This window comes from Orbicella faveolata, unplaced genomic scaffold (assembly GCF_042242905.1).
Source record: "Orbicella faveolata isolate gen_17 unplaced genomic scaffold, um_ofav_v1 contig_36, whole genome shotgun sequence".
In the NCBI taxonomy this organism is placed as follows: Eukaryota; Metazoa; Cnidaria; class Anthozoa; order Scleractinia; family Merulinidae; genus Orbicella; species Orbicella faveolata.
In genome coordinates this window covers 2,757,501-2,775,379 of record NW_028301565.1, presented here as the reverse complement: position 1 = coordinate 2,775,379, position 17,879 = coordinate 2,757,501, and the positions used below count along the sequence as shown (strand labels likewise).

At 39.3% G+C, this 17,879-nt stretch overlaps 3 protein-coding genes across 3 annotated transcripts in view; 2 read left to right on the top strand and 1 right to left on the bottom strand.

Annotated features, from left to right (window-relative positions):
• The window catches only part of LOC110041365 (complement C3-like), a 30,814-nt gene extending 13,148 nt beyond the window's left edge, over positions 1-17,666 (top strand). The window contains exons 21-42 of the mRNA XM_089274880.1: positions 157-297; positions 493-625; positions 2,033-2,261; positions 3,107-3,349; positions 3,972-4,023; positions 4,565-4,633; positions 4,739-4,834; positions 5,204-5,395; positions 5,968-6,046; positions 6,471-6,633; positions 7,234-7,308; positions 7,389-7,557; positions 7,798-7,964; positions 8,287-8,445; positions 9,230-9,295; positions 9,870-10,156; positions 10,625-10,712; positions 10,824-10,898; positions 14,524-14,629; positions 14,718-14,807; positions 15,267-15,344; positions 17,163-17,666. Coding sequence (XP_089131006.1) covers positions 157-297; positions 493-625; positions 2,033-2,261; positions 3,107-3,349; positions 3,972-4,023; positions 4,565-4,633; positions 4,739-4,834; positions 5,204-5,395; positions 5,968-6,046; positions 6,471-6,633; positions 7,234-7,308; positions 7,389-7,557; positions 7,798-7,964; positions 8,287-8,445; positions 9,230-9,295; positions 9,870-10,156; positions 10,625-10,712; positions 10,824-10,898; positions 14,524-14,629; positions 14,718-14,807; positions 15,267-15,344; positions 17,163-17,488 — 3,083 coding nt within the window. The 3' untranslated portion in view covers positions 17,489-17,666. The remainder of the gene's footprint in view (positions 1-156; positions 298-492; positions 626-2,032; positions 2,262-3,106; positions 3,350-3,971; positions 4,024-4,564; positions 4,634-4,738; positions 4,835-5,203; positions 5,396-5,967; positions 6,047-6,470; positions 6,634-7,233; positions 7,309-7,388; positions 7,558-7,797; positions 7,965-8,286; positions 8,446-9,229; positions 9,296-9,869; positions 10,157-10,624; positions 10,713-10,823; positions 10,899-14,523; positions 14,630-14,717; positions 14,808-15,266; positions 15,345-17,162) is intronic.
• LOC149101991 (uncharacterized) lies at positions 10,999-12,287 on the bottom strand. The gene has a single exon (XM_089274882.1). It carries the CDS (start codon positions 12,080-12,082, stop codon positions 11,048-11,050), a length of 1,035 nt encoding a protein of 344 aa, XP_089131008.1. The 5' UTR covers positions 12,083-12,287; the 3' UTR covers positions 10,999-11,047.
• LOC149101990 (uncharacterized) lies at positions 12,921-14,070 on the top strand. The gene has a single exon (XM_089274881.1). It carries the CDS (start codon positions 13,089-13,091, stop codon positions 14,022-14,024), a length of 936 nt encoding a protein of 311 aa, XP_089131007.1. The 5' UTR covers positions 12,921-13,088; the 3' UTR covers positions 14,025-14,070.
• Positions 17,667-17,879: the final 213 nt, after the last annotated feature.

Below are 17,879 nucleotides of genomic sequence, written 5' to 3'. Positions count from 1 at the left end.
CAACCGTAGAAAAACTATTATATCTGTGTAAGGTTTCCTCAATTTGAAAGTAATTTGATTTGTGCATCTGAGAAATGACTAAATTGGGATATAGCTTAATATCACTTTTAGGATTGACTTCAATCGGATCTGTTCGTTTTTTGGTTTTCTCTTTAGATTTGGATAAATGCTGCAAGGAGGGTTATATACCAGCCAGAGCGTCTTGTGTTCTTCGTACCCGGTACTGGATGGCTGGTGCCAGCAAAATCTGTAAAGAAGAATTCCTTCGATGCTGTTTTAATGCTACAGGGGAGAAAGGTATAAAGATTGACCGAAATTGCTATATTTTAACACAGAACTTAACTTATTGTTCCACTTGGTGTAAGATAAGAGATAAACGTTTGCCTATTTTATAATTTGTCTCACAATGGAGTCACTTTGAAGCCGTTTTGGTCGTGTTGTTTAGTTCATTTGCCCTACGACAGCTTTTATCTATTTTAATTTGTCAACCAGACCCTAGAATTACGCAAATTCGCTCAAGAAAAGTCCATCAGTTGGAACAAGAATTTGAAGATGACGAGATCAGCCAGGGACAAATAAGGAAGTATTTTCCTGAGACTTGGATTTTTGCCGAGGGTGTTGTTGGGTAAGCTGGATTATATGAAGTATGTTGTACGAAAATGTCACCAGCTGGTAACTTCGATGGCGATAAGCTTATCCCCAAATAACCAGTCATCGCAATATGCAGTGAGTAATTATAAAGACGGAGAGATATATTTGTTATTAACCAAACATAAGGGCTGTACTGGGGGAATGTCAGCCCGGGGTCTTTGACGGTACGGACCGGGCGCAGCAAGAGCCGTGCAAAAAAGATCAAAGACCTGATTTTCTTGCTCTACGTTCCCGAGGAAGCTTCGTAAAGAGGAGAGATTCATTACACGACCCAAAAGGTTTAAGAAAGCCAACGATCACGGGCTGGGAAGACACCTCAAACGTCAAGCGCGTATTTTCTATGCATTGAACTGGGCGCTGCCCCGTATGACCCCGTGGGACCACTCTTGTGTATTTTCTGGTAGTTTTATAGGTTACTTTCCTGAAAGAACTCACTTAAATGCACGTAAAAGGTTCCTTCGTCCAACTCTCTTTCGTTTATTTTCTCTTCATTTTTTGAATGTATGAGAAGAGATACGCGGTTTAATTTCACGTTTGAAGTTTGTGGTGTCTTTTCAGTCCGTGATAGTGGCATTTCTTTTTTCAAAACTTTTTCAGTCGTGGAATAAATATCTTATTAACCAAGCTTGCTCGGGACTGTACTTTTAGGATATCAAAAAATCCTCGGAAAATCGTCTAAAACGTCGTCATTAGTATGTTTATATAATAAACAGAATATTACATGCCCGCTTGTAGATACGAATTTTATCTTCTCGTGTTCAACTTGATATCTCACGAGTGAGCTGCGCTCACTCGTGAGATATCGAGTTGAACACTCGAAGATAACATTTGTATCCACGCGCGGGCATGTAATATCCTCTATACCGTAAATCTTCGAATTAGAAGACGGGGGGCGCTTATTTGAGGCGGGGCGCTTATTTAATTTTTTCCCAAATCGTGACCTGACATGATCATTTTTTAATACATCATCTGCACGTAAACACCAACATTAGCTGTTTATTGACACAAAAAGCTGATCCTAAAGTTTAAATAGCGACACCGTTGGTTTTTAACGTGTTCAACGTGTTCACTTAACGTGTTCACAAACTGAAACAATGTACAGATCTAATACTACATGACGAAAACTATACATCCTTTGTTGTCTCATTTCTCGTGCACAAAATGGGGGTAGGAGGGAAAGGGGGCGCTAATTCGAGGATTTACGGTAGATGTACCTTAGTAACAAGGGTTAATAATTATCTTTCATAAGCCTTCCAGACTATAAAGGTTTAGCTAATAGTTCCGTAAGGACGTTACCCTTGAAAGCCTTCTCTCTCATTGATACAATCTCAACGAGACTTTTATCCATTCATTTACAAAGCGTGTTTGATTTTGGTTTTAGTCAAGACGGAAAGTTTGCCTTTTATACCAACCTTCCTGACACCATTACAACCTGGGTTGTCCAAGCTGTTGGTATTTCAAACCAAACAGGCCTTGGAGTGGCTCGTGCACTGAACATCCAGACATTTAAGGATTTCTTCGTATCGCTTCGTCTTCCTTACTCTGTCCAACGAGGAGAACAAATTTCTGTTATTGCTTCAGTGTTCAACTATGGAAATTTCGAATTAAAGGTAAAATTAATGCTGGTAGTGCATCCTATGCAAAAGTTGTGGACAAGCTTATATTGGCAAATCTGCGCGCAACCTTGAAGGCAGTGTTAAGGAACATTCCGATGTCAAAAAGCAATCGCCGAACTAGCAAAACACATCCAAGAAAATCCAAATCACATTTTCTCAAGTGACGTTTTAGTTACTGCTCACTTCTGGGTGAAACGAAGAATCACAAAAGCATTTTACATCGCACGCATCCATCTCGAACTTAAAGCTCAATCATTTCAAATCATATCATTCCCTATTTGGGAACTGGCGTTACGCTATATTTATTTAAGCCTGAGTTGTAAGAACGCACAGTTGTTTGTAGAACAGACACGCCGATGATGATTACAATGATCGGAAACGTTTTGTGCCAACCAACCAATCAACCAATGAACATCTCATTTTTACGTACCAGCCATACAAGGAGCGAAACTAGTGAATGAATTGTAAGCATATTATTAAAAACTGGATCATTGGATAATGCAAATTCAAGAGTTTTCATTGGCTTAGCCATCATGGGTTATGAGCCATTATACCATGCTCTACAAATATGGTAAGCGTACACAAAATTTTTTGGGGCGTTCTTATCTTTATCTTTATTTTACTTTTAGTTTTCTATATTTTGTGAGCGTTTTTAATAAAACAACTCTTATCTACCATCTCATATCCAACGCGCGCTTGTGGAATCAATGCTAAAATATACGACTGACTCTTAGAACAACTTTCATGCCATTCTTAACGAAAAAACAAAGCTAAGAAGAAAAACAAACAAACGAAAAAACAGTTAACAAAATTATTCTCAGTGGCTGTTTGTTTTGCAGGTTAAAGTCAAGTTAGAAGATAGCAAGGAGTTCTGCACTAACGTGCCAGCGAGTCAAAAGTCACCGATTGTGTCGTTATCTGTAAAAGTAAACGATGCAGTATCTGTTTCGTTTCCCATTGTACCTATCAAACTAGGAAAAGTGTCAATCAAAGTGATTGCCACTGCTGAAGTCGTCGGGGAAGACTGGATGGCTGGTCAAGCCATGGGAAGCGATGCCGTGGTCCGGAGTATTCTTGTAGTGGTAAGGCTGGTTGAATTTTCACCTTAGCAGGTTTGCCGTTAGTGGATAGAAGAAGAGGGGTGACGTAAGCCTCATTTCAAATTTTAGGGAAACGACAACTTTCTCGCAAAAAATAATCAACATCCACTCAGCAAAACAACAACTACAGCAAAATAAAAGCAACAACAACAAAAAGATAACTTGTTACTTTACCCAAGATGACTGATTAGAGGTCGGCTAGACTAATGATTAGTGCTTTGGACTTTGGACTTTGTCGCCCTGGTTTGGGTTTTGGCCGACTGAGGTCTCCGGCTGTGTTGGCCAAGACACTTTTCTCTAACATTACTTCTCTCGTACCAAGAATATAGATAGCATGAAACAAAACGCAGTGGGTTACCAGGCATGGTCTATAATCCATACAGGGGGCGCAGCAATATTCCAATGCAAGCTGCTTCGTGTTATAGAACTGAATTTGATTTAAGCGCCACATGGTGAACGAAACAACCATAAAAGATCTCTGATACATTTAGCTACGCAATACGTAGTTCAGTTTCCCAGGTTACTTCGTAATTATTGTCATTCTTTCATGGTATGGCTATTGGATAGATTCTGATGACTTTTATGTTTTTTCCTTTCTCCTCAGCCGGAAGGAGTTGAACGACGAAGAACGTATTCATTTGTGCTTGATCCACAAGGTCAACTGATCGAGTAACACATTCACTGCGGGTTTAGTTAGTCAGATAAACATGCTATGATTGACTGCACTTTTAGTTGATTTCTTAATTGGGAGATTAACTGATTGCATTGATGAGTGAGAGATTGCATGAGTGAGAGACAAATTTACCGAGTAATTATAAACAATCGTTTATGAGCGTATAATGAAATAGGTAAAGCTGAAGATAAAACAGTTTTCCCATTTTTAAGACACTTGGAAGTCTGACAATTCTCGATATCACTTTATGTATACAGTCCTACCCCTTTTAAGCGGCCACCTATTAAACGGCACCCCTATTAGGGGGCCAGTAATCAAAGTCCCGAAGAGGGCTTTTCTATTGTTTTTGCCTCTGTTAAGCGGCCAACCCCTTTTAATAAGCGGCCACTCTCCATTTCCCCGGGGGTGGCCGTTTAATAGGTATTTACAACAGTTGCTAACTTATTAAACGTTATACCTCTGACAGGTTTTTTCCTTTTATCCCTCATGGCGACTTTGCCAATTTTACTATTTTTGTTGCACAGGAGTATTACGGGACGAGGCGCCAGACAGAGCCAATACGTCAAATCCTGCTCCAGGCATGAAACACGATAGTAAGTAAAATGTCGAGATGATCAAGTTGTTCCTAGATAGCAAGGTAAACAAAATTTTGTCTGTATATTAAATGCCTTCAATGCCGATTATCTATTATTTTCTAGGAGCTGTTCACAATGGCATGCAAGTAGACAATGTCTTCCTCAAAGTTCCCTCCCGGGCAATACCAGGATCCCTGAAAGCTTTTATGTCACTTACAGGTTTGACGACTCAGCTACTCATAAACCAACCTCGGGTTTTTTAGGACAAGACCTTATCAAACCCTGGCTGCGTTCATCTGACTTTCTCGCTTTCATTCTTTATACACTCCGAGGGCTGAGTAAGTGGAAAGGCCTGATAACAAGAAACTGCTTTAGACTATCCTAAGCACTGAGTGTTGTAAAAGTAAAATAGAATTCTGTTTTCTTAGTTTGTGAACAGATTTTTTCCACATTATTAGTTTGGTATACAAAGGCGTAGTGTAAACAGCGAGTGTCTCCTTCTCTTCCATCAACAGAAAAAGCAAAAAACAAAAACAAAACAAAATAAAACAAAATAAAAAACACACATATATTTTTGCTCTCACCTAGGAAACATTATCGGTCCAGTAGTCACAAGCTTGATAACCGGCGGGTTAGAAAGCCTTCTGCGCATGCCCCTGGGTTGCGGAGAACAGACGATGATATTCTTGGCTCCTAATGTTTACGTGATGCAGTATCTGTTAAGGACCAGGCAGGTAACCGCTGACATAGAGTCAAAGGCCTACAGAATGATTCAATCAGGTGAGTAGTCGGGATGGGATTGGATTCATGTATTAATATGACAAGTGAAAGGGAATGACGAATCATTAATTATCATCATCATCATCATCATCATCATCATCATCATCAGTTCTCGAGGCGCCAGTAGGCGCATAAGGCCGTAATAGTTATATAGTTTTTAAGAATAAGATTGAGACTTTGCTCTTGAAAGAGGCTTTTAATTAGATAACTTAATTGGATCACAATGGTGCGGTTGGCACCCAACCGCACCAAATTATGATCCTTGTTTTATTAAAATTTTTTTATCTCTAACTTTTATTATGATATTGTAATTTTAAGTAGTAGCAGTTTTGAACTTCAATCATTTTAAACCCTAATGGTACAATTAGTTACATTTTTGTTTTATTAGAAATTTTTTATTTTTTATCGTTTAATTCGTGGAGTTTAAATTTAATTACAAACATTGTAAAGCGCATTTGACCTCTGGAAATGAGCACTATATAAATTAATGTATATTATTATTATTATAATTTATTATCATCATTATTATATAATTATTTTTATATTATTATTATATTTTGAATATCTTTCAGGTTATCAACGGGCTTTGAATTACCGCAGGAATGACAAGTCGTTTAGCGCGTTTGGAGAATCTCGTCCTGGCAGCACGTGGTAAGCATGTTTTCAGTCTAAAACCAAGACATCATTGAAACATCAAGTGAATGCAAGGAAAAACACAAACCTTGACCTTTAACCTAAGCTTGGCTACAGTAACGCCAGTTAAATGAAGGGTCAACGAAGGATCAAGGTTTCTATCCTAAATAAGTTAAACGTGGTGATTTATGTTTCATATCAAGTTGATTACAAACACAACAAAGAATGTTACTGATAATAAACTAGAAAACATCAGCTACTTCATTTTTGTAACCCTAGATTATATCCGTAACACATAGCAATTGGCTTCACAAAAATTTAGATGAAAGATAATTAAAATGTCAAACTGATAAATTTCTAATGTATACAGTTTCCAAACAAGAAGAGTACAAAAAGTTGTCATTCTGAAAAGTTCTGACCAGATGTGTTCCTCAAATATCAGGTTGACTGCGTTTGCCTCCAGAGTGTTTTGTGCTGCACAGGGATTCGATGGGATTGAAATTGACGAGGCTCTAGTTTGTGACTCAGTAAGTTGGCTCCTTGAAAACCAGCGTCAGGATGGGGCCTTTCCTGAAGTTAAGGATATCATCCACAAATCCATGATGGTTAGTTACATCCTTCACGTTGCTTGACATTGATAATTTTGTTAGAAGGCTTCAGTTGTGTGGCTTCTTTCTTCGATTATAGGATTTGTGTAGCCATTTTATTATTATCCTCAAAGTCATTTTCGACAGAACTTTCTCAAAATCACCCAACGTGCCCATTCCCAAATTAACCTAGAACGTATAACTAGAATGGTTTTCATTCAGGGTCGAAATTCGCATTTGTTTTGGTTTTGGCAAAACTCGCCACTCTTCGTTGTCATCTTTTCAGAAGTAAAACCATGACCAATCGTGACTCGCTTGCACTCGTTTTCCCGCGCTTCACGTCAGCTAAATGTATTTGATTCGATTTTTGAATGGTTTGCTATATTGTCTATGTAATTCGTGATTGACCAGAGTGATTAACGGTGAGGGTTGTCCAATACATACAAAGTGAGTCGAGCCTCTACACTTTGTTGTCGACTCGACTTAACTGAAATTATTTCTTCAAAACTGCAAACGGAGATCAATTTAACCAGCTCGCTTTGTGTAAGAAGTTTTTGTTGTCTTTTCCTGTGAATTTCGTAGTAAATTATCACTCTTTGATGCTTTTTATTTAACCAGGGTGGTACTCATGGCGATGTAGCGATGACGGCTTTCGTTTTAGTTTCTCTTCTTGAGTGTGGATGTCTTGGTCAGGTAAAAAGAGCTAATCCTCAGGGTACTTCTTCAAGTGTAGTTTTGTTATTCATGTACTAAGATTACTCACTTTTATGCAGAATAAGAGCCAGAGGATTGAGAATGCAGTGGCTTTCATGGAAACAGAGTTGAAAAACATCGAAAAAGTGAACGTTCTTGCGCTCACGACGTACGCTTTGGCTCTGGCAGGAAGTAGCATGAGCTCCAAGGCAAATGCAAAACTCCTCGAGAAACAGGTCTACAAAAGAAGTAAGTATTTTAGCAAGAACGCTGCGACCTGCTCAGTTTTGATAATGCAAAAAGTAATCCTTATTTGTCAATAGTTCCTTGTCATCTCAAGCACTTTTCTATAAGCATCAAGCAACGAATCCCACGCGGCTGATGCGTATCACATTTTGCTAAAAGCGTGTCAATATAATGCAGTTTTATCATTCATCTATAACGTTTTAGTGTTCAGGACAGAAACAGGTATTTATTCCTAAATTTCAGACGAGTCAACTCGATACTGGGATGCTGGAGACAATGCTTTAAACGTGGAAACCACTGCTTATGCACTGCTGGCACAAATGGCGGTTGGACGGCTTAAGCTGGCAGGACCAATAGTCACATGGCTCACAAATCAGAGGGACCCTCTTGGAGGCTTTGTATCAACACAGGTTTCTGTAGTAGTCGAGCCCTTTCCTTATTGAATAACTGAAATTGCCTGGCCTTTACAGTATTACAGCCATACTATTTAAGACTTGGTGTATAATTTGTTTACAAAAAAGAACCTGAACCTACATATATTAAGGAGGGTGCCGTAAATTTAGCTCGATACCACGGTATGGTTAACGTAATGCAATTTTCCTTTACACTGACGTTTAAGTTTATTTTTGTTCTATATCAGCCATGAGATTTGTCTTAAGTTTTTCTAATTAGTAAACTACTGTACAGAATTTGTTCTACGCTCATTGAATTGATCACTGATTGAATCGACAGGACACCTGTGTTGCGTTGCAAGCCCTATCTGAGTACAGCGAGAAGACTGCTGGCGCCAATCTTGACTTGCGTGTGTCTGTATCCTCCGAGAAAGATGCAAACTGGAAGAGGAAATATCACGTCGATGCAGACAACGCCCTCCTGCTCAGACAAGAAGAAGTATGTATAAATGAAAAATCTACGTTTATTGCATATTGGTGAAATGACACAAGAAGTAAACTTCCATTGCAGGCTTCCGCCCTACAAGGACATACGACCTTATCTAACAGGGCCGGGTTGTTCGAAAGCGGGCTAGCGCTAACCCAGGATTAAACATTAACCGAAGTATCCATTTTCCTTGTATAAAAATGTTTTCCATTGATTATGTTTTGCGTAGTTTGAGGTTTTTCAAACTCAAACCTGAAGGAAAAACAATATAAACAGGGAACTGCACCCAAAAGTTGCAAACCTGAAATCAAAATTCTCGCTAATCCTGGGTTAGCTTAACCGGGCTTTGAACAACCCGGCCCAGAACGATAGTGGTTACGTCGAGGCTACTGAAATTGACTTCGTTTGTATAACAGCAAACCACAGCGGTTGTGACATGATATCCAACGCACGCTGCGTAAACATTTAAGTTAAATTCGATTAAGGGAGAAGTACAATATTCGTACCCGACGAATTGGCATCTTTGCAATTCTAATGCGCATCTGTGTAACAATCTCGGTCTTTTCTGTGCTCTCATAACACTTAGAGTGCTTCAACCAAGCTTTCATTGCAAACAGAGGATATCGATAAAACTAAAAGTTTTAATAACAATAGTTATGAAAATTCTAATGCCTTCAACTGTGAGAGAATAGTTGAGACCAATGTTAGTTAATGCCTGATCCAAATCAGATAAGGTGATACCTTATTGAGCACATAGGAAAACTGATCTGTTTGTATGGCGTTTCTCTTTCCACAGGTCACGCGTCTTTTGGGCGGAGAAATGTTTATCGACTCATCAGGAAGTGGAGTGGGTCAATTGCAGGTGAAATGGCTATTTTACAGTTGCCCCTGCACAATCGCTGCTTGATTCGGTTCAGACCACTTAGGCCCTGTCTACACTATGCCGCAGTCGGAAATTTGAGAACAGAGGTCTCTCTCTTAGAACACATCAAATGTTCTCCGTCCACACTACGCCGGAGAAATTAAAAAAAACAAAAACAAAAACAAAAATCACCGGTAATTCTGGATTTGTGTTTGAGAAAGCTCGGTTAGGGAAACCAAATGATTACCGTGACGTCATCGTTTTCGAAAAGCTCCGTTTTCAAAATCTTTACTGTCCACAAGAAAACGAAAGGCTGGCGTTTTCAGTTTCCTCCCGTTGAAAGAGCGTTTTCAAAAAGTTCCGTTTTCGTGACGGATTAGCGTGGACGGTAAACCTAACGGCAGAAATAAGGCTACATTTTCAAATTTCTCCGGCGTAGTATGGACGCTGTCTTAGTATCCAGCTTTCATTCACTCGTTTTATTTATAAATTAAAGAATGGTTACGGGGATTTTTCCCTTCAAGCTAATCCTCCTTTAAGAATACTTGCTTTAAACATTCGGCTACCTTTTCAGATTGAAGTCCGTCATAATGTACCATCACCGAAGAACGAATCTTGCCACTTTGCTCTTAAGATTGAAACTAGAGAAGAAATAAAAGAGGGCAAAGAAGATGTGGTGCCAATAATGGGACGTTCGAGGGAGAGAAGAGACGAAGACGAAAGAGAAAGAAAGGCCAAGAAATGTCGAAAAAACAAGAAGAAGAAATCTTGCAAAAAGAGAAGGAAAAATCAAAAGTATCACAAAAGACCAAAGACAGATGCAAAGCCACCGGATTCGCTTCAACTTAAAATTTGCGTAAGGTGGGTCATAAAAGAGCTGCACGTGTAATTAATTCTTTATTTTAGGATGTTGAGTAGAAATTCCACTGACAGATTGTTGGATTGGGTGACCAGAAACCTGGCCACTGGCTGGGCATCACTGGAACATATTTTTGTGGTCATGATGCCAAAGCTGTAACCCTAAAATCCAATTAATAAAGAGATAGATTTCTACTGAGTTTTGGAAAAAGTCGAATAAAATTCCAAGAAATTTGATATGAGCTTCTTTCTGGAGTTTTTGTAGATATCTCACACTCACACAAGATGTAACCATAGTTTAATTGATAATGGTTCTTCTCTGCCAGTTTGGTCACTAACTTTTACATTTTCCTGTCGCTGCTAATTACCTATGTATATGAGAAGGGGAAGAATCAACAACAAACCATCCGACATAATTGTAGTTTATGTTTTACTTGCTTAATTGCCGGCCACTTGCGGATCTGACAACAGGTATCTGAAGGATGGTAAATCTGGTATGACAATAATGGAGGTTGGAGTTTTCTCTGGATTTACTCCTGACAAGGATTCACTGGTTGAGGTAAACAAATTCTCCTGCCAGTGTTAGAGCTGCAATATTTTCAGTCTCATATAAATGTGATTACTAAGATCAATATCGGATTGATTTTATGTGCTTACCCGCATTCCACAGCTCATGGAAAACGTCCGACCAGCCGTGGACCGTTTTGAAATTTCTGACAGATCTGTGATATTATACGTCAGTGAGGTAAGGTACCCTTTTTTAAAAATTAGTTTATTAAGGTAAAATTTAATTGTATCTGGTCGGTCCAGAAATTACTGTGCATGAATCTTTGTCATACAGTGTAAAATGGGGTTGACAGGCCTGCACGACTCTCAAGCGCGTGTTTTAGCCTTTTATAGTTTGGCTCTCACAAGTATATCTTTGAGCGAACGCCCTCTTTTGTATGAAACGAGGGGCGGATCCTTGTAGATTTCGCTCAGTAATGGTTGTTGTTCCATTAAATGCCATTTTTTCATTAGGATTTGTTTTAGGTTTGGCACTGATGGTTGATATTGTGTGACAAAAGGCAAGATTCGTTTGTTTTCTCTCTGTTTTGGTTGGAGGGCTAGTTTCCTCTCTTCAAAGTTCACTTCAGAGAGGGTTGCTTGAATAAGATTCTCTGGGTAACCTCTCTCAATAAGGTGTGACTTGAAAGTTTTGATTTTCTCTTCAAATATTTTCTTAGAAGAGTTCGTTCTGAGAAGTCTTAAAGCCTCTCCTTTGATGAAACCTTTTTTAACTCCCGGTGGGTGGGATGAAGTAAAGTGTATATATTGGAACGTTTCAGTAGGCTTGAAGTGGGTACGCACATCAAGAACTGAGTCTTTTTTGAATCTTTCGCCTTTAGAAATGTTCGTATCCAGGAATGTCGTTTCTGTTTCAGAACCCTCAGCCGTGAATTTTATTGTCGGGTGGTGGTTGTTTGCTTGTTCAATGAACTGTAATATTTCATCCCTGTTTATAGTCCAGAGTGAAAATATGTCGTCTATATATCGTTTCCAGACGAGCGGTTGAAATGCGCTTTGGCTTAGGATTTCTGTTTCTGCCTTACTCATGAAGATGTTAGCAAATGCTACTGCCATCTTTGTGCCCATGGCTGTGCCATGTATTTGGAGGTAGTTTTTCCCAGCGAACTGGAATGAGTTTTCCTGTAGAATTAGCCTTAGCGATTGCTCTAGTAGTGGTGTTGGGATAGGAGGTTTGTTTACGTAGAATGTTTCGTATGCTCTGCATACTGTTTGGATTCCCTCCTCTTGTGGTATGTTCGTATAGAGGCTCGTTACGTCCATTAAAACAAGTATAACAATCACGAATGTTAAAGAAATTGCTGGCAGTATCCAGGCTAGTATTGCCCAGTTCAGCAAAATGATGGAAAAATTAGGAGACATTGAGAATAAACAAGTTCAAAAGTACAAATGTGTATTCTCTGACTCCCACTACAACACAGGGGCCAAAAATAATGCAAAAAACACAAGAGGAAGGAATGCAAAAAGCAATCTAACGAACAAAAAGCGCAAAGAGCGCAGAAAGATCAAACAAAAGAAACAATCACACATACAAATAGAGGCGAACCAAAAACATATAAAAAACCTCTCAAACAAAGGACTCGCAAACGACCAGATCAATTTGCTGGCAAAAGGGCTCAAATTTATCCCAACACCCGTGACAAAACAAACACAAATAAAGCGTCAAATCTTGCGTGACTTCGATCAGTACGCAAGAAGAATGCGCCTCATGTACATATTTCACGGGCAAAACAACGAACCACATCCTTTCCATGTAAAATCTACATGGGAACCACCAATACAACAATCAGTTGCCCTTGAAAGCTACCTAGAAGAGGTGAAGAGCGAACTCGCAGACTTAAAACTCACAAAGCCTAAAAATAATCTATCACCCGCGGAACGCGCGGCTCTCAAAGCCTTAAAGCGTGACAGCGGAATCAATATTAAAAAGGCAGACAAAGGAACAACCACTGTTGTGATGAATACAGAAGACAAAAAACAAGAAGGTCAAATCCACCTAGACAACATAAACCACTACAGGCCTCTTGAAACACCCATGGTAATTTATACACAACATAGGGTTGAACAACTCATCAACGAGCTCTACCGTAGAAACCACATAGACGAAATCACTAAAAAATGACTTTGTGAAACGCCAAAACCGCCTCGCATTCCAGAATTCTACACCCTTACTAAAATACACAAACCGACCCCGGTCGGTAGACCAATAATATCAGAGTGTGAAGGCCCAACAGAGAAATTATCATCATTTGTTGACAAACAACCTCAGCCTATTGCAAAACAACAGAAGTCTTATCTCAAAGATTCAACAGACTTCATTAATTTCATAGAAAAAACGAAAGTCCCAGCGGACGTTATACTTGTTTCAATGGTCGTAACGAGCCTCTATACGAACATACCACAAGAGGAGGGAATCCAAACAGTATGCAGAGCATACGAAACATTCTACGTAAACAAACCTCCTATCCCAACACCACTACTAGAGCAATCGCTAAGGCTAATTCTACAGGAAAACTCATTCCAGTTCGCTGGGAAAAACTACCTCCAAATACATGGCACAGCCATGGGCACAAAGATGGCAGTAGCATTTGCTAACATCTTCATGAGTAAGGCAGAAACAGAAATCCTAAGCCAAAGCGCATTTCAACCGCTCGTCTGGAAACGATATATAGACGACATATTTTCACTCTGGACTATAAACAGGGATGAAATATTACAGTTCATTGAACAAGCAAACAACCACCACTCGACAATAAAATTCACGGCTGAGGTTTCTGAAACAGAAACGACATTCCTGGATACGAACATTTCTAAAGGCGAAAGATTCAAAAAAGACTCAGTTCTTGATGTGCGTACCCACTTCAAGCCTACTGAAACGTTCCAATATATACACTTTACTTCATCCCACCCACCGGGAGTTAAAAAAGGTTTCATCAAAGGAGAGGCTTTAAGACTTCTCAGAACGAACTCTTCTAAGAAAATATTTGAAGAGAAAATCAAAACTTTCAAGTCACACCTTATTGAGAGAGGTTACCCAGAGAATCTTATTCAAGCAACCCTCTCTGAAGTGAACTTTGAAGAGAGGAAACTAGCCCTCCAACCAAAACAGAGAGAAAACAAACGAATCTTGCCTTTTGTCACACAATATCAACCATCAGTGCCAAACCTAAAACAAATCCTAATGAAAAAATGGCATTTAATGGAACAACAACCATTACTGAGCGAAATCTACAAGGATGCGCCCCTCGTTTCATACAACAGAGGGCGTTCGCTCAAAGATATACTTGTGAGAGCCAAACTATAAAAGGCTAAAACACGCGCTTGAGAGTCGTGCAGGCCTGTCAACCCCATTTTACAAAGTTCAGTTACATAAGATGAAAGTCCGCACAAACGAAAAACGAGTACGAGCTATTGTCAAGTTTGCCTTTCTGACATTGGATTATTTCATCCGTTTATTATACAAGAAATATTTTGAGGAGACGTGAGATTCAAAACCACCTTAGGCAATATATTAGTCAACTCGAATAGTAGTCTTAGGTATCTTTTTGTAAAAGGCTCCTAAGTTTAATCTGTTATCACGTAGCTGAGGTGTAACTGTTGAATGAAATTTTCATGATTATTTCGGGATTCATTATTACTAAAAATAGACTTAATCGCCAACCTCGTCTATCTCCCCAAATGCAATAAAATTTGAGGGATTGCATAGCAATTCCACTGAAGATATGTTTGAGACATGGTGTTTTTTCATTCATACATAATTAATTATCTACGTCAACCATTACAACTTTTTACGTTTATTGTAGATCTCTAGCACTGACGAATTTTGTGCAACGTTTGTGGTTAACCGAATGTATGACGTGGGAACAGTCCAACCAGTTCCAGTGAAAGTTTATGATTATTACAAACCTGGTAAGCCAATTTCTTGGTTAATTGGTAAATAACTTGTGAATTTTTCATTTCTATAATTCACTTCGTGCTGCTTTGTATTTCGTCACAGCTGATTCCTGCACGAAATTCTATTCACCGAATCCAAAAAGTGCGCTGCTTGCAGGCATTTGTGAAGAAGGTTATTGCAGGTGTTCACAAGGTATTTTTTTAAACGAAGAATACATTGCCTAGTTTAGAATCTTTTTTGAGTTTTAAAATAAATGATAATGCCCTATTTTGTTACACTATGTCAGAAATAAGTTAGCTTTCCATAGAAATTTAGCCTCGATAATGACTGTTAATAAATCAGACAAACAAACAAACAAACAGGCACAAAAAAACAACAATCATTCTAGTGGCACTAATCGTGTACAAAATAAACGAACCTTTCTTGTTCCAGTAAAGGGCGAGAAGTTTGGGGCCCTCGTACCTTATATATTTTAGTAAAAAGCGGTGCTTGGTTAGCCTTCTTCCCTAAGCATGCTTATCCTGCGGAATGTTACCCTCTGTATACCAACGCTTGTGTCCCAAACGTTGCGAAACTTTCAATAGCAGAGCCAAATTAATCCTTCTAATTGTTGCTAATAGTTTCTGATGTTATTGTGTTCCTTCTCTGCAGATGACTGTTCATCGTGTGTTGAACGGTCATTCAAGACTCATGAGCTGGTAAAGAAAGCATGTCACGAATATGACTTTGGTAAGAAACACCTCATGGACGAGATAAAACAACCATGCGCAGTTTCAGTCATCCTCGGCGACCCAGGAGCTACAAGCTGGGACGAAGCGATATTTTTGGGCGAAAGTTTACTTCAAGAGCTTATTCTTGGTTGCGGGGAAAGCTAGTCGTGTGCACAAGCTTGTTTATTATTTCTCCTCGAACGTTGTAAAACTTCTGAAACTTTCCACGGTGTGCAAATCGCCGTTTCACGGGCCAAGCAACTATTTCGACCGAACGTGGTAACGATCGGCTTATTTAATTTACTCCTAATTACAGTGCACGCACCTTCTTGCTATCCCGCCAAACCAAAAATCCCTCAGCAATATGGCTGTCAACAGTGTTAGGAGTAAATTCCCTAACAATTCTATAATTTCTAGCCATGATCTATCTCTAGCTATAGTCTCCAGCTATGATCTATCGCTGTTGTCGTTCAGAATGAAATTCAGGTAAAAATTATTTCAGGCAACCATAACGATACTACTGCATAGTCATCATTTGGGGAATTTTCAATTCCCCAACAATATTTCGTTTCCTTCGTTTATCCAAAAAAAAAAAAAAAACACACAATATGCAACAATCGACCTCACAGTGTGGATCCGTCGAACAGAAGACGAACTAAAGTTGCATTTTGGTTTGGCGCGATAGCAAGGGGCGTGCACTGTAATTAGCAGTAATTAGCCGATTGTTACCACGTCCGGTCGACATAGTTGCGTGGCCCGTGCAACAGCGATTTGCACGTCGTGGAAAGTTTCAGAAGTTGTTCAACGATCGAGGAGAAATAATAAGTAAACTTGTGCACACGACTAGCTTTCCCCGCAACCAAAAACAACACTGCAGAAATCTAAAAATATACGATATAACTTCGATAAATCGGCCGAGAAAATTGATGGAAGAGTATTGCTTCCTAGCCCCTATGTTACGGCTTGCGATTCCCTCGGTTTCGTCGAATCGTGTTTTCTGAAACTCTACTGGAATTTTACCGCTGTACCCAGTAGGTCGATCGATAGAGAAAACCACTTCGTGTAAGAGGACGACGGAGTTACCCGGCTGGACCTCCTCGCTGATTGGCCAGAAAAATATTTTTCTGGCCAATCAGAGGAACGGAATTCGACCGCTTCTGGAACTCGGTAAGAATAAGTTCCCAGGGGCTCTTCAGCTCTTGAAGTAAACTTTCGCGCCGAAAATATCGCTCGCCCGAAAATGTCGGTTCGTTCCGGTTAGTAGCCCCTGGGTCTCCGAGGATGAGTCCTAGGCAGCTCAATGTATTCTACCGGGTAGGAATTCTTACCTTCTCTTTAGGGGGTGAACGGAGTAAGACTTCCTGCTAATAGCAGATAAAAATACGTCGTTTTTCACCCCGAATATATTCGGACACGAGAACTAGTTGATTGCGACATTCATTATACGGGAATCAAGGGAAGTCCGTAAAATCCTTCCCTGATGTTGCTAGCCTATATGATATATTTTTATTGCTGATGTCTTCGAAGTACGCGGACGTTCTCTTATTATGTTTTGTCTGGTCCCCTTTCTCGGATGTTTTAAATAAAATTAATACCATTCTTGATGGAAAACTTTCCGTTCAATTTTTATATAGTTTTGAATTGCAATCGTGACATACAAAACTATGTATTCTCACGGTGAAACTGATTTCCAGCATGCAGTAAGCCTCAACAGAGGCAACAAATCTAAAAGTAAATAGAAATCTACCGTGAAAACATGTTTGCAACGTTAGTAAACTCAAGAAACGCATTATTTTGAAAGAGGCTCCCGTCTTAAATAAATCTTTGTCTCTTGTAGCTGTTTTAGGCGAAGTGATCCTGCTGGACGAGCGTGAGTTAAGAAAACAATCCTGGATCACGTATGAGGTAATACTACAGCAGGTAATCAAGAAAAGCAAAACAGATCTCGTACAAGGAGACGTCATCGAATTCAAGAGAAGATCTGGCTGCAGATGCCCAGACATGATGGAAAGAAAACAATATCTCATCATGGGAAACGAGCAAGGATCTTTCTTTGTACTTGATGCCAATTCGTTTGTTATTCCCTGGGAGAAGAAACGAAAGAGTGACATGTTGGACGACCTTCGTGCAAGAGTGGGCATAGACCCCAGGTGTACTTCTTAGAATTCAGCTAGGCTTTGCTTGGATGTAGGTTCACATAATGACAGTAGGACGTCTTAATCGAGATAGGAGTACCCTCTTATTAAATACAAGAAATTTTAATATTAACTAAATTTGTGGAAAGTTTAACAGTGTAGATTTTAGAAATAAATTAAACAGTAAAAGCAGACAACCTAAACAATCATGGCTCAGTTTTTGCCCCATGCTTAGCATCCATCGATACAAGAAAAAAGGCAAGAAAAATATAAGGAAAGATCGATACCTGTATGTACATATATTTTTGCTTTCACTCGACTGCTCTGACATATAACTGAGTTGGACTTTACCGACAACTGTAGCAGGACATTGACGTCAGCAGGTTAGTTTTAAACATTCGCCTTAAATTTAAATGGAA

Bases quoted from the DNA above. Each gene is read 5' to 3' on its own strand.
- LOC149101991 (XM_089274882.1), bottom strand. From the start codon at position 12,082: ATGTCTCCTAATTTTTCCATCATTTTGCTGAACTGGGCAATACTAGCC.
- LOC149101990 (XM_089274881.1), top strand. From the start codon at position 13,089: ATGGTCGTAACGAGCCTCTATACGAACATACCACAAGAGGAGGGAATC.